The sequence below is a fragment of the Ictidomys tridecemlineatus genome, chromosome 4 (assembly GCF_052094955.1).
Source record: "Ictidomys tridecemlineatus isolate mIctTri1 chromosome 4, mIctTri1.hap1, whole genome shotgun sequence".
Classification (NCBI taxonomy): Eukaryota; Metazoa; Chordata; class Mammalia; order Rodentia; family Sciuridae; genus Ictidomys; species Ictidomys tridecemlineatus.
The window spans coordinates 19,433,719-19,458,565 of record NC_135480.1 but is presented as its reverse complement, the minus strand read 5'-3'; the positions used below and the strand labels follow the sequence as shown (position 1 = coordinate 19,458,565).

Genomic DNA, 24,847 nt, shown 5'->3' with positions numbered 1-24,847 from the left:
AAGGCAGAGGGCGTGGGCAGGGTCAAGACTGGGATGGAGCTGGTATCGGCCATGATGCGGAGGCAGGGCTGGCCTCCTTCTCTGATCCGATGACCTTTAAGAGGCCTCTCACTTCCCTTTGGGATAACTGGAAAACTTATCCTTACCCCTTCAAAGAACTTTGGGATAAGGATAATGACAATGGCTGCCATGCAGGGCTGCTGGGAGGATTCAGGGAGTCAAATGGGGCGTTCTTAGAACACACCTGGGTCCCAGAAAGCACCAGGCCAGTATCTGCTGTATTATTAGTGTGTCGCAGTCAGTGGGGCCCTTGCCTGGCCACCGTGCAGGCGCCCTCACCTGAGGTGGAAAATGTGGGAGCAGGGCAGGGCCTGCAGCCGGCTGTTCTTCTCGCCTATGGACTCCCCGCACAGGCCGCAGTAGAGCTCCGTCTCCTCCACGCACTCGTGGAAGCGCACAACGTGGGCTCGCAGCTCCCGCTGCAGCCCCTTGCTGCGGCAGATGCCCTCGCTCAGGCAGTGCAACTTGAGCTGGCTCAGCTGGGGCAGGAGAACAGAGTGGGGACCAAGACCAAAGTCACATACTGGTGAGGACCAGTCCCAGCCGTTTCCCTGCTCTGCTGACGGACCTAGGAAAAATGTCCTGCTCTCTCTGAACCTGTTTCCCTTGGAGCAGAATGAAGGAGTGGGTGAGGTCACAGTCTTCACGCCTAGATCTCCCTGGGACTCCATGTTTTGCACAACTTTATTGACCAAATCCACTGCACTGTCTCCCTAATGATTTGCTTTCCTTTTTTTTTTTTTGTAATATACACATCTCATCAGCATTTCTGATTTTAAAAGAAAAGAAAAAAAAAAAAAAAAGGATCTCTGATCAGTCTGGTAGCTGGATAAACCTGAGTGGGCATCATCTAGCCCAAAGCAAATACATGTGACATTTTAGTTGGACTATGCACCTGATCCCAGAGAAATGCACATTTGCTGATTGACTCTGAGAATTGATGCTGAGCCTGTTTCCAATATTTTAAGGCCTGGATATGATTATAAATTTGGAGAGGCTGCATTATGCTATGGAGGGAACACGGGTCCTGGTATTAAGATAGACCAGTTAGTAGGTGATAGACCTTGAGCCTGAGCCTCACTTTCCTCATCTCTCCAAGGAGGCCCCTGTGCCCACCTCCCAGGAAGATAGAGAACTGGGGCTCAGAGGTAGAAGCACTCGCCTAGCATGTGTGAGGCCCTGGGTTTGATCCTCAGTACCACATTAGGATAAATAAATAAAGGTACTGTGTCCAACTACAACTAAAAAAAATATGAAAAAAGAGAACCGGAACCAATACCTACAAGGGCCTGGGTGTGCCCAGCTCTTAGGGAGAGGAGGCCACCTCAGGAGTTTCAATGAATGTCAAAAAGGGTCTAAGGCATCTACCACCCTCCAAGTAATGCAACTCCTGCTCCTCCCCCAGAAGTGACATCTGGGTAGGAAGAAGACAGGAGGCTGGGGACCTCCTCAGGCAGCTCAAGAGGATCAGCAAGGGCTCAGGGCACCAGCAGGCCCAGGGGCCTTCCCTCAGACCCATGCTCCCCACCACTTGGCTGCTGACCACAGACTAGGAGACAGACGCAGGTCTGACCTTGTTGCCCACCTCCTCAGCCAGGTCCTGGGCTCTCTCGATGGCGTCCAGAGCCTGGAAGGTGAGCAGAGGTCAGGCCTGCAGGCAGAGTGTCTGACAGAGGCCTTGGCCCACAGCAAAGAAAAGGGGTGGGGAGGGTGGGCCTGCAGAGACCAGCAGGGCTAGGGCCAGGCTCCTGTGTGTGAAGGTAGTGGGAAGGGACATGCACGGCTGCCAGGGCTATGTCAGAACTGTGTGGCGAGTCACCTCCTGCCTCTTTGTGCAAATATGGAACAGGTAGAAAATGCCTCACAGGGTGCTATGGGAGCATGGAGGCAGTTACGCTACCCCAGGTCCAAACCCCAGCCCTGTCCCTTTATTAACTGTGGACCCCTAGGCAAGTCATGGGCCTTCTTAGAGCTTGGAAAATAACTGGCCTCAGGGAAACAGGATGAGGCTGGTGTTAGACACAGGGGCAGAGAGCGCCTTGTCAGGCACTAGACCTCGGCCTGTCAGCTGACTGAGTGGCTCCAAGCAGGATGCACTGGGGAATGCTGGGGGCATATCAAAAGGCCTGACCTCACCTTGTCCAGCGCCTTCCTGGCCACCCAGCACTTGGCCACACCCAGTAGCACTTGCACCTGCCCCAGGCGGTTTCCAATTTCAGTCATGATGCTCATGGCAGAGTCGTACCTGGGGAAGGCTGTCTGCAGAGCCAGGTGGGAGGGAGCGTCAGGCTGGGCCAGGCCTGAGACCCCCTGGGCCCCCAGCCCAGTAACCTCACCTCCAGGTCCCCTCGGCTTCGGTGGATGTCAGCAAAGCAGAGTAGGCAGAGCGCCTGCAGCGGCCGGTCCCCATGCTGCAGAGCGATCTTCATGGATTCCTGAGGGAGTGGGTGGCTCAGGCCTATTCATCTGACCCCACCACTGGGGCACCCTCCACCCAGAGGCCCCTTGAAGGGACAACCCAAGGATCATCAGTATCCTCAGAGCCTAATACACCTATCATGGTGCTGAGGCTTCCTGCATCGAACCGCGGAGGCCACTTTACCCAGCGAGGCAGCTGTCAGTTGACAGGTGGAAACAGGCTCAGAGAAGTGGCCTAAGACACCCAGCTAGTAAGTGGCAAAGCTGAGATCTGAGCCCAACACAGAGGAAACTTCAGAGAACATGCTCCTCTGAGAATGAGGCCTGGACAGATTGGGGGTAAGAAACACATCCTTGAGGGGCTCCGTAGAGAGCTGGGCCATGGGCAAGCCTCGAGGGCCTCCACGGGCTGATCTGGAAGCAGGAGGTCTTTGCACCTCAACCCTCAGACCCTGGTCCACACCACCACCTGGCCACTTCCCCGCTGCCCCACCTCACAACACTCCATGGCACTGCCCAGGTGGCCCAGCAGGCGGTAGGCCACGGCCATGTGATACTGGCTCATGGCCCGGTACTTGAGGCTCCAGCCTTTGCCATAGTCGTTGACAAGCTCCGCGGCCTTGCAGGGGAAGAACAGGGCTTTCTCGTAGTCCTGCAGGGACAAAGAATGAGAGAGGGTAGCACTGAGTGGCAGGCAGGAACTGCTCCCAGCAGAGGGCTCCAGGGCTGGCTTCTCTGGTTGCCAAGGGTCCCAGTGTTCATTTATTCATTTATTCCGGCTCCAGGGGAAGGGGGATGCAGGTAGAGGAAGGCCAGTGCAAAGTGTGGGCTCCAGGAGCAGAGGGATTCACTGGGATTGCTGCTGCACCCCAAGAGCCTGGCACTGTTCTTGGACTTAGTAGATGCTCAATAAATATTTGTTCAATGAATGAATGAAAAGACAAGGAAACAGTTGGCTCTTCTTTGCACCCAGTCCCCAAAGCCTCCTCAGCTTCACAGCCACACAGGACAAGGGATACTAGAGCCCCTATCTAGAGTCTGCCTGCTGGTGCTCAGCAGCAGCTGTTCCCTGAGGGCTCAATGACAGATTTCCAGGACCACTGGCTCAAAAGAACAATGGAACAGACTTGGTGAGGCAATGAGATAATTTTCTCACACCATCTCCTCAAACCTCCAAAGGCCTTTTCTCCTTCTCTTTATCAGCTGGCAACCTGCCTCCTGGCCATTAGAAAAAGGGAGGATCACAGGAGTCCCCTTCCCCACCACCTGGTCCCACTCTGCCTCCATTCTGTCCTTGCTCCAAACGCCAGAACATCCCCGACCTCAGTGTCTGCATCACTGAGTTCTTCTACTGAGTCATCCTCGACAGTGTGCAACTTCTTACTTCATTTAAAAACTAAAGCCAGGTGTGGTATAATCCGAGTGGCTCCAGAGGCTGACACAGGAGGATTGCAAGTTCGAGGCCAGCCTCAGCAACCTAACAAGGCCCTCAGGCCCTAAGCAACTCAGTGAGACTCTGTCTCAAATGAAAAATAAAAAGGGCTGGGGATGTGGCTCAGTGGTTAAGCACCCCTGAGTTCAATTCCCAGTACAAAAAAACATAAAAATGGAAAATAGAAATAAATGATTCAGACTGTATAATATTTATTTATTTTTACTTTTTCTTTCTTTTTTCTTTCTTTCTTTCTTTTTCTTTTTTTTTTTTTTTTTGTGTGTGTGATACTACAGATTGAATCCAGGGGTGTTCTACCACTGAGCTACATCCTCAGCTCTTTTTATTTATTTATCTTTGAGACAGGGTCTCACTAAGTTGTCCAGGCTGGTCTCGAACTTGTCATACTCCTGCCTCAGTCTTCCAAATAGCTGGCATTATATGTATAAACCACCTTGCCTGAACATCATATTAATATAACCATCTTTCTTTCTTTCTGTTTTTGGTGCTGAAACCCAGGATAGAACCAATATAACCATACTTTGAAAGACCTTAAGTACCAGGACAGTTTATCCATAGTGGGACAATATTTATAAAGACAAAGAAGAGCCAGGTTTAGTGGCACACACCTGTAATCCCAGTGACTTGGGAGGCTGAGGCAGGAGGATCTCACTTGTTCAAGGCTAGCCTCAGCAACTTACCAAGACAAAAAAACAAACAAACAAATAATAAAGGAGTGGGGATAAAGCTCAGAGGTAAAGTGCCCCTAATTCAGTCCCCAGTTTCCTTCCCGCCCAAACAAAAACAAAAACAAAAGAGGGGCTGGGGTCGTGGCTCATCAGTAGAGCGCTTGCCTAGCGTGTGCGAGGCCCTGGGTTCAATCTTCAACACCACATAAAAGTAAATAAATAAAGGTATTGTGTTCAACTACAACTAAAAAAACCCCCCAAAACAAACAAATAAACAAAAAAACAGAGAGAGAGAGAGAGAGAGACACTCTCCAAGGCGGTTAGTTGATCGGTTTCTTCAGCAAGTCATGGAAAATAAAGAGGAAGGGAAGGAATTTTCTATTGAGAGAGGCATGAAAGACACAATAAGCCACTCTGATGTGTGGCTTTTGTTTGTGTTCCAATTTAAACAAGCTGAGGAGGGTGAGGATATATTTTTAGGATAAATAGAGAAATTTAAATATCGACTGGGCATTAGATGCTCTTCAGAGATTACTATTAATTCTGGAGTGTGTGATAATAGTATTGTGATTACATTAGAAAGTATCCTTATGAAACAAAATGGCTTCTAAAATTTTAAGGTTGCATCTGAACTACTTTGACTTAAAAAATGTCATCACTACAATTTTCGGTCACAACACTTTAGGTTAAAATGTGTACAGCCAACATGGCAAAAATAGGAATAATTTTTCCACCTAAGTGGTGGGCGCATACAAGACTTCATTATACTATTGCTTTCACATAGGGTTGCTTTTAAAAACCTCTATCCCTCCCCAGTCCTATCTCATTTCACTGACTGGCATCTAGTTCCTGAAAACAGTCTAGGTGGCTGTTCTCGATGCCCCTCATTTCCTCCTCCCCACTCCTCATCCAGCTGCATTGATATAATCAGTTACCCCCAGATTTACTGAGTTTCTACTATGTGCCAGGCACCCAAATCCCTGATGGCCCACGCAGCCGGATTGCCAGGAGGGTTATGTTGAGAAGCTGCAGTCACTGACCCTCAGCTTCCCTCACCTGTGGTCCCTTAGCCATGTGGTCCCCACCCTCCCGCCCAGGGCAGGGCTTTGCCGGAGAACTTTGCTCCAGATTTCTGCATAGCTCACACTCTCATCTACTTCATATCACCAGATGTCACTCCCTGAGGCCTTCTGACCACTGTATTTGAAATTATGTCCCCCACCCCCTTGCTGACTATCACCTCCTTGCCCTTTATTTTCTCCTAAGCACTTTCTAACATGCCATTCAGTTGACTTCCCGATTATGTTGACAGTCCTTTTCCCCAAGCCAGAAGGCAAGCTTCATGAGGAACCTTGCTGTTATTTCCACTGCCACGGAGAAACAGTTCAACAGTGCCTGGGATATAGTAGATGCTCAACAAATACCTGACGGACCAATCTTTACATCCCTGCTGTTGAGCTCTGTCTCCCTAGTTGATGGACATATGTCTTGGGGTTCAGAGAGTGGTGACTTGCCCAGGATCACACAGCAAATCTGTGGTAGTGCAGGCTCATGGGCTGTCCTCCCATAGGACCTTTCACTACCCCAGGAAGTCAGTCACAGTGTGAATCCTGGCTCTGCCCTTCTTGGCTCAGTGTTTTCCAACTTCCTTTCACCTCATCCCTACCTAAAAGGAGGGCTGGACAAGGCAGTGCAGCCAGGCATGTGGCTCATGGGAGGCTTTCAGGGAGTCCCCGTTACCCTCCCCCGGGGCCCAGGCCCACCTTGACCTGGGCGTAGAAGCTGCCCAGGCTGCAGCAGACTCGGCACTCGAGCATGGTATCATCGTTGTTGTGGGCGTAGCGCAGGGCCTTCTCGAAACTCTCCAGGGCTTTCTGGAAGAGGCTGAGGCCCAGGAAGGCATTGCCCATGCTCAGGCTGACCTGGCCCCCCAGCTGGGCGGCTGCCCTGGTGCCAGGCAGACCGAGGCAGGTCTTGCAGTAGGAGATGGTCTTGTGAAACTCGCATAGCTTCTCATTGCTGCGCGCCAGGTTCAGGTAGCTCTCCAGGAGGAAGTCGGCATCCTCCAGTTCCCGGGCAGTGTCGATCTGGACCACGGCAAACTGCCCACCGGGGTGGCAGGCAAATAACATACCTTCAGACCTGCAGACTCCACACGCAGCCCTGGCCTTACAGCCAAAGCAACAGACCCCTGGCTCCCACCCATCAGCCTCGGACTCGATCTTAGGTCCCAGCAACAGCCTAGTAGCTTCAGCTCTTCAGTTCACTCATGGCCTTCAGCTTTGCACCCCCCGCCTAGGTCTGAAGTCTCTACTGACCACCAGCCCTCGCCTCAAACCCAGAGCCCACAGCCCCAGGCGCACACTCTGTACCCCAACAGCAGACTGAAATCCAGCAGCCAAGGTCTGGGGGACCCTGAGGACCTCAGACTCAAGGATTAGAAAACCGAAGTTCAAGGCCACAGGCCCACATCTGAGTCTCAGGGTCTCAGACGTGGATCTCAAGCCTCAGGTTCTAGCCACTTGCCTGTGAGACACACAGGAGCCTAAGGAGGCTACGAGGGGCCCTGGTAGCCATCCAGCCCTGGCCCCAGCCAGCCTACACCTCCCCGGGAGGGTATGCCCACCTTCAGCATCTCTTTGTAGCGGCCCATCTCCGAGTGGGCTGTGACCAGGCAGCCCAACACACGGAAGCGCCCCACGAGGTCAGAGCTCTTCTCCAGGACCTTCATCCACACCTGCAGCGCCTTCTCAGTCTGGTTGGACTGGTACAGTTGCAGCCCCTTCTCAATCTGCTGCTTTGTCTGGTCCTGCCCCATTTTCTCAAAGTCCTGAGGCTCACGGGGGGGCCCTGGTGGCTCTCTGTGCCTCTAGGCCCTCATGGCATAGGACCCACAGTGCCGGTTGCCCACTGAGCCCCGGGAAGGAAAGTAGAGTCGGGCAGGAGCTGAACAGGGCCTGGATGGAGAGCGGGCGCCACCCTGGTAACAAAGCTGGTTCGGCCCCTGTCTGCAGCTGTCCCTGCCAGTTGGGGCCACGTGGCCTCTAAGGAATGTCAGCAGCAAGGTCACGCGGGCCTCTGCTGCACCCACCCCAAGCTGGAAGGCGGATTCTCCATTGATAGTCACCCTGCCACCTGGGCACCCCCTTGGGCATCTTCAGCACCTCTAATACTGACCCTGACCCTTCTGACAGGTCAGGCCCTCCCTGAAGCCTTGCCAAGGAGAAGCCACTGAGGGGTTGGGCAGCCCTCGCACCAGGAGGGGCTGCCGGTGGGGAGGAAACAGGGACAAGGCTAGACACACAGGCATCAGAGAGGCTGGGGCAAGTGTCCTGCCGCTTCCCCATCACACTGTAACCCCCAGCCCCTCTCCTGGTGTTGTTCCTGATTGACTGGGCACTGTGGTCACTTACCCTGCACATGTCCACACCACTCCCAACATCGAGCCAGTGCTAGAGGCCTACATTCTAGCCTGATCTCACTCACAGTAGGACCCTAGCTAAGTCATTCACCTCTTCAGGCCTTGGTTATGTCAACTACAAGGTAAGGATAATAGCTGGGCAGGTGGTGCACGCCTGTAATCCCAGCAACTTGGGACAATGAGGCAGAAGGCGAGCCTCGGCAACTTAGCCAGATCCTGTTTCAAAATTAAAAAAATAAAAAGGACTGGGGATGTAGCTCAGTGGAAGAGTGCCCCAGGGTTCAATCCCCCGAGTAGTGCCACAAAATGTAAACAGGATAGTAAACCCGAATTCACGGGCAGTGACAAGGCAGTGATGTGGCCAAGCTGGCAGCCTTGGGATCCTGCTGCTTTCTGTGCTAGCCATGTGGACAGTGTGACTCTGGGCAAGTTACCTGGCTCTGTGGAGGAAGAGTGCCAGCAGAGAGCTTATGGGATCATTAGAACTAAATGATGTACTAGTTGACAAGGATTTAGCACCTGGCACATAGGCCACTTTGAGGTTTGAAAAGTATCCCAATTCCAGTCCCATTCTCTTGAATGGGTCCCTAAAAGTGAGCTTTAATGCCAGGTAATATGGAGAAAGGTGAGGTCTTAGGGAGGGACAGACATTTGAAGCACTAATGCTCTGGAGTTGAAAGAGGAGCCCCAGGTGGTAGGGCCTCTGCTTACCTCCCACTTTCTTTCCTCTGTTCCCAGGCTTCTTCCTGTTTGTTTTCAGAGTGGATAATTCCATGGTTTTTTAGTGTATTCACAAAGTTGTGCCACAAATTTCAGAACACTGTCATCATCCCCAGAAGATGACCTGTGTCTGGTGGCAGTTACTCTCATCCCATTGGTTATGGTTGAGTTGTGCCTCCACCCCAATTCATCTGAAGTCCTAACCTCCAGAATCTCAGAATGTGACTATACTTGGAAATAGAAAGGTGAGTCATTAGGGTGGGCCTTAATCCAGTATAACTGGTGTCCTTACAAGAGAGGCCTCAGGAGAAACCACCGCTGCCGACACCTTGAACTTCAGCTTCTGCAACTGTGAGAAGACTTTTCTGTTGTTTAAGTCACTCAGTGTTCATGGATCTTTTACTCACCAAAATGTTTCCAAGGGTCATGTATGTTTTATGTATCGATACTTCATTTCTTTTTATTCACTTACTTACTTATTTATTTAGTTGTATATGGACTCAGTGCCTTTATTTGTTTTTATGTGGTGCTAGGATTGAACCCAGTGCCTCACACTTGCGAGGCAAGTGCACTACCACTGAGCTAGTTAATATTTATTGTATGGATAGATCACATTTTATTTATCACTGTGTCAGCTGATAGGTATTTGGGTTATTTCACTTTTTGGGCCATTATGAATAGTCATGAATAATGATGTCATAAACATCCATGCACAAATTTGTGTGTGGACATGTTTTTATTTCTCTTGGATATATGCTTAGAAGGGGAATTTCTGGGTCATATGGTAACTGTACAATGACCTTTTTGAAGATTGCTGAACCGTACCTCTTGATTCCCTTCATCCTCCATACATATGCTCTAGTGAGAGTCCTACTTAAAATTAATCAGCTTATTATTCTCACAGAATTCTACTTCATTCTTATAAAATTATCTCTAGTTACATATTCATTAGTAAAGTTATTTGCTTAATGTCTTTTTTCCCCACTCAAATGCAGGGGCAGGAACTTAGTGTCTCATTCACCACTGACTGTACCCCCAGAGCAAGGCATGTACATAGTGGCCACTCAATAAATACTCTGAATGAATGAATGAGGGAAAAGGGAAGGAAGCACTGTTTTAAGTTTGAAAGTGGAAGCAAACGCTGTAGGCTTAGCAGTGAATCTGCCATGGCCTGCACCACCTCAGGGAAACTGAGGAAAACAGATTCAGAGGGGTAATTTGGGAGCCAGAAGTGAATGGCTCAGGGTTCAATGGTCCAGAGTCCCTATACAAGCAGAAGTAGAAGGGACATCAGAGCAGGCTCATGGTCAGGTGGCTAGCCTGGTCTCCGGAACTCACCATGGGGAAAGTGCTCTTAGGCCTGGGCCACTGGAAGCTGAGAAAGAAATGGGAGGTTCAGAGGCCAGTCGGGAGCTGCTGGTGGCAAGAGAGCTCCTGAACCTTCCTCTCATCTTAGTGAGCCCAAAGCAAAGTGCTGCAGAGCCAGTAGATTCCCTCCACTCAGCAGTCCAGGCACAAGTCTGGCAGGAAGGAGAGGATGGGCTGCCAGTACTGTCCTTCCAGGTACCTGGGGAACTCTAGTGACAGGATAAAGGCTTCCCCTGCCCCTGACTTCCATGATAGGGACTGCCACACCTGCTTGTTCTAGATAGAATACCTTGTTTCCTTCAGGAATTTTACTTCTGAGTAATTTTTCCAGAATTCAGCTAAGGTCTAGTTGGATGGAGATCATGTTCCTTTGGGGGGTGTGTGTGCTGTGGTTTATCTCTGTCACTGAACAGACACAGGCAGAGTAAGAGGAGACCAAGAAAAGAAATCCAACTACATGTTCTGAGTTAAGCATTCCTTTCACTTTACAGATAACCCAAGTCAGAGAGTGAAAGAACACACTGCAATCTAGAGACACAGCTGGCACTAGAACCGAAGTAACGTGGCTTTAGGAGTCCCACTCCTAACCAGGATACTGTTTCTTAGAGGAAAATGGAGGAGGAGAAAAATGGGGAACTGGACACATTTTGAGAATTTATAGCAATGTCTGCCTGACACACAATAAAGTCACTGGGAACATTAGGCAAAATTGTGGCCTGGGGGCAGAATTGTATTAGGGAAGTGAGCAGGGCAGGAAATGTAGCTCAGAGGGTAGAAAGCTTGCTTGACATGCACGAGGCTCTGGGTTTTAGCCAACAGCATGGATAGGGGAAGAGGTAAAAATTGTCAAGACTTGCTCACCAGTGCCCAGTGGACAAAAGGCCACTGGGAGTTGTATGGTGGAAAGCCACAAAAATGATCTTTTCTGGGCCATTTAACTTCACAGGGCTGCAGAACAGTTGGGGCCTTGGGGGCTCTTAATTATCTGCTGCATTAAATACCAGCCATAAAGCTCACATTTTGGACTCCTGTTGTAGAGCACTTCACTAGCATGCAAGAGGCTCTGGGTTCAATCCCCAGAGCTGCCAATAAACAAACAAACAAATAAATAAGAGGCAAGAAGTTCAGAAAACAAAACCAATCTCTGCCCCCTTACCCCCATTAAATTATAAATCAGGACAAAAAAAAAGGTAATTCAGGCCTGAAGCAGGGGTCATGATCTTGCAACACTTTCTACCGAGATATTTCATGTATAATGTGCATTTCCTGCTTTACTTCAAGACCAGAAACTCATGCAATCCTGGGTGTGTGGCTGCACTTTAACACTTCAAGTGGTTGGTGTATGGCCATAAAAGACTTATTAATGTCTCTTTCATCCACAGCCCCCATCACTCCCTATTCTTAATCTAACACTGAAGTCAAACGCCACCTTTCATCTTACATTGGTCACCTTTCACTGGCCCAGCCAGTCACCTTCCCACCAAGATTAGTGAGATATGTGGAAAAGTCTCTCCTTCCTAGATTATTTTCCCCAGCTATAAAATGGGGATATTACCTCTCTGGCAAGAGATGATATCCAAATGAAATGACAAAGTGTAAGCTTGCTTTGAAAATATGATGTTGCACCCCAAATCTCTCTGCTGGCTGTTATTTATAATAGTGGGGGAAAAAAAAAAACCCAAAACAGAAATAACCTGAGTCCAACAGGAGGGTGGTCAATGCTATGAAATGCAATGTGGCCTCTCAAAAACAAAGTGGTAGACAGACACCTTCATATGCATTGAAAGGCTGCCCGTGACAGCACCTGAAAACAGTAAGCTCAGAACATTCTGTATTATGATCTTATTAAGAAAAATTATGTAATATTTTTGTACATTTAAGAAAAAGTCCCAACAGCGTAACCTCTGCCCTCACCCTGGCCCCTATGTTTGAAGTTATCAGTGGGCTACAAGATGGAGAAGTGTGTTTGTGTGTGTTACTGGATACTGAATGCAGGGATGATTTATCATTGATACCTCCAGCCCTTTAAATTTTTTGAGACAGGGTCTGAAAGGTTAATAAAATAGGTACTTGTCACTCCGTTTTTCTATATGCTTAACAAAAAACTGTTGAAATCTTAATAACTGTTTGCTAATCTTGTTCCCAAAATGTGCTGTCCCCAACTGTGAACTGTTTGCTAATCTTGTTCCCAGAATGAGCTGTCCCCAACTTCCAAACTACAAAATGTAACTTCCCTCCCTGCCCTCTCCAAGGAAAGTATATAAGCTCTGCTTAAGCTGTTCTCAGGGCTCTATCTCTCTTTGCTATAGAGAGCTCTGGGCCCCAGCATGCTGGTCTCCAAATAAACCCACCCTTCTGCTGTTGCATAAGACAGTCTCTTGTGGTCTCTTCCTCCGACGTTTTGCCGGACCCTAACAGGTCTTGTTAACTTACTTAGAGCCTTGCTAAGTTGCTAGGGCTGGCCTTAAACTTGCAACCCTCTTGCCTCGGCCCCCCAAGTCACTGGGATTGCAGGCATACAACACTCACACAGTTTATTGTTAGCACTCCTGGGCCAGAAGAGCCACAGTAGACTCCCTTCTCTCATGGACTTCCCTGATTGCCAAGGGGAACTACCAACTGCGCAAGGCCCTGAAAATCAGGGGATGGGACCAGCACCAATTTCCTTAGAGGGTAGAGACCCTGGTGAGGTGCCTTGCCAGTCTTCAAACTTGTAGTTCCAGAATTTCTGTAAAGCACCTTTGAAGGACTTGGCTGTCATTTCTGTTTCAAGGCCACAGAAGGTCTATGAATTCAGGTACTGACTGGTAGCTAAGAATCTGTAAACTGAATGCAAAAACATCATTATGAAGATAGCAATTTCTAAAAGATCAAACTGCATATAACTCTGATATGGTTGAGAAGAAAAGCCACCATAAAGCTCTTGGACAAAGCACCTATCATCTTCTGGTGTTTGTTCATTTACTCACTCTTCAAATGTTTACTAAATACTCATCTGCCAGCCAGTAGGAACATGGTTCCTGCCTTCTTGAAGCACCATTCTGAAGGTAGAGTTTAAGTTGGGCACCCCAGGGCCCACCATGAGAAGATGTTCTACAGGGACTTTGGAGTCAGCCTGGCCTCTTGAATTAAAATCCAATTCTCGGGACTAGGGTTGAAGCTCAGTAGTAGAGTGCTTGCCTAGTATATGTGAGGCACAGGGTTTGGTTCTCAACACCACATATAAATAAATGTAATTAAAGATCCATCAACTAAAAAAAGAAAAAAAATCCAACTCTCCTACTATTATCCATGTGTTAGGAAGGAGCTGCATCTTCTCTGTGCCTCAACCTCTACCTTTCCGTGCTCCTAGCCGCTGGGAGTACCAGAGCTGGGGCTAAGATCAGTAAATAGTGGTGATTTTGTTTTCTTAAAAGGAAGCCAATTGTCTAGAATGGTCCTAACCACTGCAATGATCGAAATGTTCTATGTTGGCCCTGTCCAATAAGATATCGTGATCAAATGCAGCTTTTGAACACTTGAAACATGGCTAGTGAACATGAGCTACTGACACTTTAATTTTAATTTGAACTTAAATAGCTTCAGTGTCTGATGGATAATTATCTGGGACAAGGGCTGCAAGATTCAGGATGAGGCAGATAACATGTCACATAAGGAAGAGATGGGAGCTCAGGAAGTGGGAGAAGGGTTGCAGAAACAAGATGAGATCAGGAAGACCAGCTCAGAAGGGTTAGGAACAGAAGGGTGGATGGTACAAGGACCATGATGTGTTTCGTTTTCAGGATGGAGAAGAAAGGAGAAAATGCCTTAAGAGGTAGGCAAACTGAAAGGCAGACAAAGGCCATAGGTCTTCTGACTGCATTTACATGAAACGTCCAGAATAGATCCAGCGGTTGATTAGTGATTGCCAGGGGCAGGGAAAGGGGATATGGAATCTTTTTAGGGTGACAAAAATGATCTAAAAATTAGGCTGTGGCAATAGCCGCATCACTTCAATGAATGATATGCTTTACATAGGTGATCCATTGGTGTACTGAGGTGGTATGTAAATTGTCTCAGTAAAGTGTTTTTTTTTTTTTTTTTTTTTTTAATTTTCAGATAGGGTCTCTTGCTAAGTTGCCCAGGCTGGCCTCAAACTTGTGACCCTCCTACCTTTGAGTCATTAGGAATTTAGGTGTGTGCCATCACGCCTGGCTTGTAAAGCTTTTCTTCCCCCCCCCCCTACATTTCAAGTGACCTCAAGTTAGTGGGGACTCTCAGAGAGTGGGGATGGGATAGTGAAAAAGTTTCAGCAGTGTCAGGGTGGCCTTTACGAGTTGAATATATTCAATCTTCGTTCCCAAGACTGACTCTTGATTAAGAAAAACAAGAACCTTAAATTTACACCAGATGGTAGGGGCTGGAGAGGATTCCTATGAAGGGAAGAAAATGCTTGAAGAAGGTAGAAGGTGCAAGACAAAGCCCTCTATGACTTCTCCTGAGTAAAATGTTACCAGACATTAAAGTTTGATGTTCCCAGAGGTGAAAGCAACCTGGTCTTTAATTCCTTTCCCATCTGAGCCATCAGAGACTGAGCCGCTCAGGTGAGTTATAAAAAGCCATGTACTTACAGTCACTGCAGACAGGAAATAGCAATGTGGCAAAAAGTAAGTGCTGATCCATCTGTAGCAAGGAGAAAGGCTTTGAAGAGGAATACAAACTGTTTAAGGTACAGCTTTATGATTATAAAGATGTAAAAGTCTAATTTAAAAAAGGTTAAGCTGGGCATGGTGGCACACCTGTGATCCCAGTGACTCAGGTGGCTGAGGCAGAGGATTGCAAGTTCAAGACCAGCCTCAGCAACTTAGATTCTGTATTAACACAAATAAAAAGGGTTGGGGATGTGGCTCAGTGGTCAAGTGCCCCTGTGTTCAATCCCTAGTACATGATCCCCCTGCCAGAAGTTGCCAGATATGACTACGTGCAGTGAACAAGTATAACCCCAGCTACTCAGGGGGAGCCTGAGGCAGGAGAATCAAATTTGTTGTGGTCGGCCCAAGCAACTTAGCAAGACCATCTCCCAAAAAAAAAAAAAAAAAAAGACTGGAGAAGTAGCTCAATGGTAAAGTAGTGCTCCTGGGATCAGATCAATCCCCAGTTCTGCAAATAAATAAATACATAAAGTTCAAAGAACTACTTTTGGCATACTCTCTTTCTTTCTTTCTCTTCCTCCTCTCTTTTCCACCCTCAGTACTGAGGATTGAACCCAGGGATACCCCTATCATTGAGCTACATCCCCAGGTTTTTTTTTTTAATTTTTAATATTATGATACTTTCAATTTTCTTTTTGAGAGAGAGAGAGAGAGAGAGAGAGAGAGAGAATTTTAATATTTATTTTTTAGTTCTCGGCGGACACAACATCTTTGTTGGTATGTGGTGCTGAGGATCGAACCCGGGCCACACGCATGCCAGGCGAGCGCGCTACCGCTTGAGCCACATCCCCAGCCTGGTTTTGTTTTTTTGATAGGGTCTTGCTAAGTTCTAGAGACTGGTCTTGAACTTGGGGTCCTCCTACTATTCCTCCTGTCTCAGACTCCTGAGCTGCTGGGAATACAGGTGTGCACTATTGTACCCCATGCATATTCTTTTTTTGGGGTTTTCTTTTTTTTTGTACCCCATGCATATTCTTTTTTTGGGATTGACCCCCAGGCTTCGTGCATGCTAGGCAAGTGTTCTACCACACTATATCCCCAGTCCCAGAAAAATTATTATTAAGTAAGAGAAACAACAGCCTTTAAGTCTGATGTTAATGAAAGATGCTCAAGTAGTACTTAATATTCTATTTTCACATCAAGTTCTATCTCAGGAACACAGGAATCCCAAGAAAAAGACTAAAAGAGAAGTTCTACCACTTTCCTCTTGAGTCACAGAACGTAAAATCTAGCTAGGCAGGAGAGGACTTCTCTTGTGCAGAAGAATCAGACCTAGGAGTCCATGGAGGAAGGCCCTGACCCTCCGTCACCCTACTTTCTCAAAGTATGAAATATAGAACACTGAAAAGGCATTCAATGGACATTTCAAGTTAATAGTTCTGTAATTTTATGTATGTAAATATAATAATTAGGATATCAAATTTGATTTTACAAATTATTAGTGGTTAGAATGAAGTTGAAAAGGTGATTTAAAATCTAAGTGGTAATAGAGACACAAATATTGTAAATGAACTTAATGCCACTAAATTAATAATAAAAAATAAACATTAGGTAAACAACAGCTGAGTCAGTACCAGATCTAGTAAAGAACTGAGAGTATAGAGTGGGGTGCCTTTGAGGAGCCCCAACTCTGTACAGGTGGCAGCACTTTTGTAGGAGTGTTGAATGACTACAAGCTGCTCCAACACCAAAAAGGCCTCAGCAAGGAGGCAAAGACAAAGAGTCACCACCTGGGGGAGCCACGAGAGTCACAGGACCCCCTAAATCCTTTTTTGCTAAAGAGTGCAATGGGGCTGGGGATATAGCTCAGTTGGTAGAGTGCTTACCTTGTATGTACAAAGCCATGAGTTCAATCCCCAGCTAAAGAGTTCAATCACCTATGAGAAGATGCAGGTTACCGAAAACAGTAAGTAATTTGTAACCAATAGTGGTTAAGAGAATGGACTCAGGATTCAAATATAGCACTCTGTAGCAGGCCACCTAACTTTTAACCTGCTGGCTCATCCATAAAATAGGGAGGGGAACAATAGCCATCTCCCAGGAATGGGGAATGGTATAAAAACTGGAAGGACTGGGTGTGGTGGTGTATGCCTGTAATCCCAGCACCTGAGGAGGCAAAGGCAAGAAGACTGCCAGTTTGAAGTCAGCCTCAGCAATTTAGTGAGACCTCTCTCAGCAACTTAGGGAGACACTCTCTCAAGATTTAAAACAAAACAAAAAACTACTTGGGATGTAGTTCAGTGGTAGACCATCCATGAGTTCAATCCCCACTTTCACAGAGCACAAGACTGTAGTAGACAATCAATGGACATTAGCTAAGATAAATGTATTGCATGCTAATACAAATTTTAAACATTTTTAATAAACATAAATGGAGATATGAGGATGGAATGTAAGCTCAGTGGCAAAGGCCTAGCATTCATGAGGTTTGATCCCTAGCATTGCAATAAAATCTACACAAAACAAAAATGGTGACATGAATAAAACAGCAACTAAAGAGAAAGTTTGGTTGACAAAAATCTTTTTTCTTTTTTTTTTTGGTGTGTGTATGTGTGTGCAGCATTGGGACTCAAACCCAGGGACACATGCATGCCAGGTAAGTGTTCTACCACTGAGTTACATTCCCAGTTCAGTTGACAAGATCTTTTAAGGTCCACAACCACCAAATTTTTGAGGGGAGCAAGTGGATATTATTAAACAGGGTTCAGTCTGGGAGATACTGGACTAAATCAAACCTAAGAGGTTCCTTTAGTGTCTCATTTAGAGTCCTGAATATGCCACTAGGTGCTAGAAGGCAAGAGAATATCCCCCAAATCTGTGGTCAGAACTCTTACTTCACAGAACACATCACAGCTAGTATGTGATGCACCCCCACTGAGGAATGCTACTCCACAGACTCACCCCACTCAGAAGGACAGCGAGGACGGGTTAAGGCCTGACCTACCCAGAGGTCTCCACGTGAGGACAGCAGTGGCAATAAAGGACTGGACAAGGAAGAGAAGGATTATTCTTAGAGGGCCTGAGACTCCTGAGAACTGAACCTGAGTTCTCAGAGGTCTAAGGGGAGTCCCAGGTGTAGGACCTTAATTGGGGAGAGATCTGGAATCACCAAGTTATAAACTGAAGGAATAAAAGAAGAGTAACTGCTTTGGGCCAGTGCCTCAAAGGTCTAGAGAGGAAGACCCAGGCAGCCAAGGTACGGGATTTGTGCTGGCCACTACTAACTCTCAGGGACTATGAAGCACCAAAAGAGGGACTTCAGTAATAGTGGGTATAGACCAGTTCTGTGATAGGGAACCACTATTGAGAATGGGAGAAGCACAAGAGAATTAAGGCTGCCCAAAAGTTTTAAGATGTTTCCACATCAGCAGCGATCCTGCAGAACACAAAAGAATACCAAGCAGGCAGTGTTCTTAAGATACATTACGTTTTCCTTTGGGTCCTTTGGTGGGTTCAGCTGCACACCATCAAGATAAAACCACTCGTCTGCTTTGTGTAAGGAACACCACCAACCCCAGCCCTCTAGGGATCCCCATCCACCCCCAGCAATCAAAAACTCTTGAAGACAGCATCAGTTCTTCTCAAACAGTTTAATAGCAAATAAACAAAGGAAGGTACCACACTTGGCAGATACAAAATGACTTTTTGTCCATGTGTCTGTGCAATTAAAACAGATTTAGGTTCCCCATTGGGACAAAAGGAAAAACACACAAAAAAAGGAAGGAGAGTCCTTTTAAACACATACTCCCTTGCTCCAAACTTGTAACAATTTTTTTTCTTTTTTAATCCACTACACAAACTCTGTGATTAGGTAAGAAAAGCAATAAGGGCTCTTCTTGCCTTTATTTAAACCATTAAAGTAAAATCCATAATTTTCTACAGAGTACAACACAAGTTCACACAAAAAAGACATTTTCTTTTGCAAATCAAACAGGAAAGAAAGGAAAGCTCAAACAAGGTCAAGGAAAAGCATTTCTACGGCTGAATCACGACTTTGAGTTGATTGAATCCCGTTGTTGCTGCAGAACAGACTGTGCGTTTGGTCATAGTGGCAATTTTTTTTTCTCTTCACATTGTGAAATCACTTTACATTGTTTTCTAGTAGAAAAGGCAAAAAACTGTACAAAACCCCTAGTGTTAAATACAACGTTTGTACCAATAAAAAACTCACACAGGTTTGTCTCCAAAATGTAAAGTTTCTTTTTTTTTTCTTTTTAAATTATTCACAAAAAGCAGCTGGAAATCAGAAAGGCAGCTGCCGCTCCAGGGTCTCAAATCCATTAAAACCACCACAGAACAATTAAAACAATCAGAGAGAGAAAAGGAAAAGGAAACAACGTCCAACGTTTGGCATTTGGTTTTATCCACAGGTTTTCCCAGAGCTCCTCTTGGAATTGAAAGCAAAATATATTGGCAAACAAGGCTTCTCAATACACAGGAAGGGGAGCCTCAGTGCCTCCTGCCAACAGAGGCGGCTCTGTGCAGTCAGACTGTGGGGTGCACAGCAGTCTCTCAGGCTGGGACTTCTGGCCTTTTCCATCCAATCACCCCTTCCAGGAAATTAAGCAGCCTACCATACACTGGGCCTCCGCTTGGCTGCCCTTTCCTCCTAGTAAGAGTGGCCTCAAGCATAATACTGGGCAACCTGCTGGGTCCCAGAGCAGAAATTCTGACAGGATCCCTTTTTCCCTCAACCCCAGTGTGAATGATGCTAAACAGTGCTTCTAACCCACCCACCCCCAGGTCCCTTGCTGTACCTTGCCACCCTTCCCTGGACAATTCTGCTTCTCAGCTCCTCCTCCCACCAGCATGTAGGTCTGGGTGGGATCTGCTATAAACTCATTCCCTGCTATCCCTCCACAGATCCACCCCTGCCCTCTCATCTCCTCTGGCCTCTCCCCCTCCATTCACATTCTTCCTCAAGTCCTCAAGACCCTGAGGCTGGATGGTGCCACAAGAGAAGAGGGAAAGTTCCCCTCAGGGAACCAAAGAACTAGCTGGCCTGGCACCCAGGGACAGTAGCTATTTGGCTCTTCACCCAATTTAAAAAACAAATCCCCACCCTTATCCCCACCCCACTAGCTAAGCAAGAGCAGAGCTGTGGTGAAGAGCCAGTGTGGGGTGGTTTGTGCCCAGGGCTGTAAACAGTGTGAAGACTTGTAGTATTGTGCTTGTCACCTAGGAAAAGCGCAGCAGATGTATAGTCGCTTAGTGTGCAGACGGCATCCTCTGGTGGTTAGGAGCACCCTCCCTCTGCTGGGTGCTAGCCCTACTGTGCTAAGCCTCCTGTCCACCCATAGCCACCTTCGGGTTCCAGCTCTGCTTCTTGGGTCTTCCCACTCCTGAGCAGAGCAGCCAGCCTCCTGGGAGCCCTGCTGAGACCTGGAGGCTGCATGAGGTGACAGTCTAAGTGCACAGGCAAACACTCTAAGGGCAATAGAGGAGAAAGTTGCCACTTCAAAATAAAACAGTACAATATTGAAAAAAAAAAAATCAACCCCACAACAATTTAAAACAGCTTCTTTGAAACCCCTTTAAATCGGTCAGTTTTTGCACAAACTATAGAAAACAGAGAGGTGAAGGTGATATATACGAAGGTGTGAAGAAACAGCAGGACACATGCAAAACTTGTTTTTTTCTGGGCATAATCTTAGTAGGAAAGAAAAAATTTCAAAACAAAAACAATACAAAAACAAAACAAAACAAAACAAAAAGCATCACATTTTGCTGTGGAGACTGTAGGAACAAGTATGGAGGAGAGCCCTGTGGGGCTGAGGGAAGGGGCAAGAGGGAGCCAAAGCTCCCCGCAGGGTAGCTCCAGGGAACAACCACAAAAGAAGAAAAAAGAAAAAAAGAAAAAAGAAAAAGAAAAAGGGCTGGCTGGGGCCCAAACTGCAGTCAGAAAGGAAGGGATGGGGGGTTCAGGTGTTTGCTGCAGTTGAGAACTCAGAAAAACAAAAATAAAAGCAACACATGCGTCTCCTCAAGCCCCACAAACTATGTCAGCAAAATGTGCTCAGGAGCCTCAAAGGTTTTAGTGACATCGTTTATTTCATTGTTTACTTCAAAGTTGTCTTTAAAACTAAGCACACAGAGAAACAAAGCCTAGAAACGGACTGGCTGTGTGTTCACAGAAATACAAACACCACGCGGTATGTGCTAGTAGGGCTGCTCTGAAGACAATTACAAAGAATTGGAATCACAAAATCAAGTGGTTATCTTATGAAGTTCTAGAAAAATAGATTTTTTTATATTCAAATGCAAGTTTAAATATTTCCCCTTCAGCAGTCGTTCTAGCAAAACCAATTTTGGCAGCACAAAAGGGAAAAAAAAAAGGAAAGAAAAAAGAAAAAAACAAAGAAAGAAACAAACATAATAAAAATACACGTCAGCATCAAAGGTCAACACAAGGTCAAAGGTGAGAGTTCAAGCATCAGAGAAGCTGAAGAGACAGGGATTTGGACGATGTACTTGACGCCACATCGACATGCTTTAGGCACAACGATGAACAAACGGCAGGAATCTAGAAAAAAAAACAAACCAGAAAGAGGGAGACCCACTGAGTTACACAGAGCAATACATCCAAACAGAGAGAGAGAACAGGACACTCACTGTGTGTACAGCCCTGAAATGAGGAGGCGGGATGGGGCAGGGGGTGGGTAATGACAGGGAACTTTTGCACATGCTAACAATGGACACAGGGAAAAGTCAAAAAGGACATGGAGAACACCAAGAAAACATCCAATTGCCAGAGACAGAAGGGAACCTAAGGCTTGGATTTCCCACGAAGCACTCAACATATAAGAAAATGTCTCTTGGGGAACAGGGCCTCTCAGCCTTTCTCCCATTCCCGGGCCAAAACTCAGTGGGGCAGGGGGCAGCAGAAGACACTGGCTGGGGTGGGGAAGATTCTTTATGGTAGAGGGACAGGATTTCTGCTCGAAACCTATGGGGACCACCCTTTGTTCCCAGAAATCCAAGCCCTTAGCTTCCACACAGGTCCTGGCCACTCAAATGGAACCCAGGAGAGACAGTGGTCTGGCTACATTCAAGGCAAATCAATTTCATGATGTAACCCAAGTATGAAACAAAACGACAGCAAAACAAAAAAACAAAACAAAAAACACATTGTAAGTGAAACCTCCACACAACAGAAAAGGATTGCTTAAGACTTGACTGCGAGTCTCTCCACTCTCCCAGCTGAGCTGAGCTGAGCTGAGCCCTTTCACACCATGAGACTTGTAGGGGAGCAGCTTCTTCACAAAACCATCTTTGGCCTGGGGAAAGAACTGTACTCAAGGGCAGTGCTGCTGCGGTGCAAAGCACTGGGCAGAGGGAGGAGAGAACAGAAGTGCATGATCTCACCAGCTGGCTGCCTTAGCAGCCCAGGACCCTGCTGGGGCATGTGCTCCTCTTACAAAAAGAGAACCAAAACCAGGTATGAAGCCTCAGGGTCTGTATCAAAGGCAGTGGATTGCACCTTTGCCTCATGTCATTAGCAAAGTCGTTTCATAAGGTCCCAGAGCCCAGAACAAATCCATGGACAAATGATGAAATGGGGGAGGGGCAGGGATAAGGAAAAAGGGAGAAGGGGGAAGGGAGTGGAGTTCTGGCCAAGAAGGAAGACAGAACAGAAGGTTAGGGAGCACAGCACCGGCAGCACCCTGTGGAGCACAGCTCTCTCCTCTGCCAATTCACAGCATTAACACCTTCCCCTCGGGCAGGTTAGCTGGGCTGCAATCGGCCACAGAAAGTCAGTAGTTTCAATCATACACAGCACCCTGTGTGTACAACAATCACATTCTGGATTCTACAAAATCCTGGCCTTTTCCAGAGATATAATTTAGGTAATAAATATTCTCCACCCCGGAGCTGTATAAAACTTCTATAAAAATAGAAACGACATTCTTGGTTCCAGCCGGTTGGGTTTCAGAACAGCGCCTCCCCAACCTAGCATTTTTTCTTTTTTTTTTCTTTTTATTTTTTTTGCATTTATTTAAAAAAATCCCATCATGACCCTGGAAGCCTTTAGAACAGTTTTATCCTTTGAAACACAGGACACATTTCTCCCAGTGCGCAGAATTCAAGTTTACGTGGTTCAGCTTAAGAAGTGTATGTTTCTCGTTTCTTAAGAGGACAACAGACCCAAGTTATCACTATGAGAAGGGAACAGCCGTCCCAGTTTCAATGGGATAATCCAACAGCACGAACTAACTGTACAACAGCAAGACAGTCAATCTCTGTTACCCACAGGGACAGCATGACAATGAGAGAGCCCCCATCCAACTTAATAGCAAACCAACCACATTACTCTGATCTCTGCTTCTAGGGGTCAGGACTCATTTGTGAGGTGTAAGCTTCCAGGGACTCAGGGACCCAGTCCCTGGTTGTGGCTGATAGTCATATCCTAATGGGGCTACCTCTGCCCAGGTGCACATTCCCAACAGCATGTCCTTCCTGGCTTTCCACCCCCACAGCATTTCATAGAGCAGAGGCAGAGCCCAGAGGCTGTGTGGGTCATAGGCAAGAGCTGGAGTGAGACCTGTGGGAGGCAGCAGGGAGCTAACTGTAAGCATGAGGACAAAATGAACACAGTAATACTGAGGTAAATGAACACTAAATCCATATGGAGGCTGTAAACATCCTGGTGTCTCCTCTGTCCCCAAGGGCAGAAGATAGGGCTGGAGTGGTTAGAAGAGGGGCCTGTCAGACCTCTGTGGGAATACTACCTTTGGGACACCTCATTCAAAGAGGCAAGCATGGACCTCTTCATGTTCTTAAGTATTAAGTTCTGGCCACTGGCAAATGCGACATCCTGATCTGAAGGGACCTTCTGATTCAGGTATATTAAGAAGCAAGCTCCTCTTCCTCCAACTAGATGGCTTTTGATCACTTTGCCCAGGAGAGGTGCCCCCTTCAGCAAGATGCTGCAAGACTTTTTTGGATTTGCCCTCATGAGAAAATTGTGGCTTGGGATGGGGGTGATGATGTTCCTTGCTGTGGTGAACTAGAAGAAGAAAACCAGGCAATGTCTTCCACAGAGGCCTTCTTTCAAGAAAGCTCTTGGAAATGGGCCCCTGTCTAATTTGAGGTTGGAATAAAATAAAAATGACCTCTTTGGCTGCTAATCCCAAATGGCCACCAGCTAGGTAGGGCAATCCAACAGCAGTGGTGGTCAGGGAAGAACAGCAATGAGTGATGTCTCCCTGCTTTTTGCATGTTAGGCTAATTTAAGAGGTGCTTTATTTCCAGAGAATCGGTGACACCTTTTAGAAAAAAAGGAGGCAGAAATCCAGGGCAAGAATCTGAACAAAAGGTGGCAAAAAATATTTGTACAGAAGGCAGCTGTGGAAGTGTTTCTGACTCCAGCTGTCAAAGCATTAGGTGTCAAATCACCCCCTCTCCTCCAAAGCCAACCCACTACTCCACCCCTGCAACTCTTGGATGTCAGTTTTCATTTCACTCACCCTTGCACTTGGGGAGATTCTGAGGGTCAACTTTTTGTTTTACTTTTAGTCTTCTGTTGGGGTGGTTTGGGGAAAATTCTGATCATTATCTTTTAAAAACATTTCCCCATTCCCTTCCCCCAGGCTGGTTTGGTGTTGGTCCTTCTCAACACACACTGGTTACAAACACGGCAAACTTTAAATAAAGGAGGGGGAGAAAAAAGAAACTCAGGATATGGCACCTAAACTCCAAAGTAAAACACTGGAAACCAAAGCACAAACTTGTCCTCTGTACGAAGCGAAACTCCCACAGAAGGCAGTAGCCGAGTCTTCAGGGCAAGCTGTGCCTGCGAGAGTGGCAGGGATCAGGGTCCAGGGCTGTCAACACACAGCCTTAGGGCTTCGAATCATTAAGGGTGCTCCTCCCCCACTTACCGGAAGACCCTCTCACTCCAGTCTCAGAGGGGAGCACGCTCAGTAGGGCTTGCTGTCATTCTTCGAACGTTTGAGCTGCACTTTAAGCCTCTTCATGCCAATTTGAAAGCCGTTCATGGACTGGATGGCAGCTTGAGCTGAGACAGGATTGTCGTAACTTACAAAAC

General features: G+C 46.9%; 2 protein-coding genes and 1 long non-coding RNA gene across 12 annotated transcripts in view; 1 reads left to right on the top strand and 2 right to left on the bottom strand.

Moving 5' to 3' along the window:
• Rapsn (receptor associated protein of the synapse) overlaps positions 1–10,664 on the bottom strand; it is an 11,126-nt gene extending 462 nt beyond the window's left edge. The window contains exons 1-7 of one of the 3 annotated variants that reach the window (XM_040284399.2): positions 7,226–10,664; positions 6,363–6,686; positions 2,972–3,130; positions 2,397–2,495; positions 2,197–2,319; positions 1,634–1,687; positions 340–539 (exon numbers count right to left, since the gene is read on the bottom strand). In XM_040284399.2, coding sequence (XP_040140333.1) covers positions 340–539; positions 1,634–1,687; positions 2,197–2,319; positions 2,397–2,495; positions 2,972–3,130; positions 6,363–6,686; positions 7,226–7,417 — 1,151 coding nt within the window. In that variant the 5' untranslated portion in view covers positions 7,418–10,664. Of the gene's footprint in view, positions 1–339; positions 540–1,633; positions 1,688–2,196; positions 2,320–2,396; positions 2,496–2,971; positions 3,131–6,362; positions 6,702–7,225 lie in introns of all 3 variants that reach the window. The other 2 variants (XM_040284398.2, XM_005329974.4) reach the window with 2 other exon arrangements.
• LOC144377033 (uncharacterized) overlaps positions 1–20,672 on the top strand; it is a 26,242-nt gene extending 5,570 nt beyond the window's left edge. Inside the window, exon 2 of the long non-coding RNA XR_013437574.1 lies at positions 17,360–20,672. This is a non-coding gene — a long non-coding RNA (uncharacterized LOC144377033). The remainder of the gene's footprint in view (positions 1–17,359) is intronic.
• Celf1 (CUGBP Elav-like family member 1) overlaps positions 18,371–24,847 on the bottom strand; it is an 82,053-nt gene continuing 75,576 nt past the window's right edge. For 6 of the 8 annotated variants that reach the window (XM_040284394.2, XM_021729604.3, XM_040284366.2 and 3 more), the window contains one exon: positions 18,371–24,847. In XM_040284394.2, the coding sequence (XP_040140328.1) occupies positions 24,720–24,847 (128 nt within the window). In that variant the 3' untranslated portion in view covers positions 18,371–24,719. The other 2 variants (XM_040284355.2, XM_040284356.2) reach the window with 2 other exon arrangements.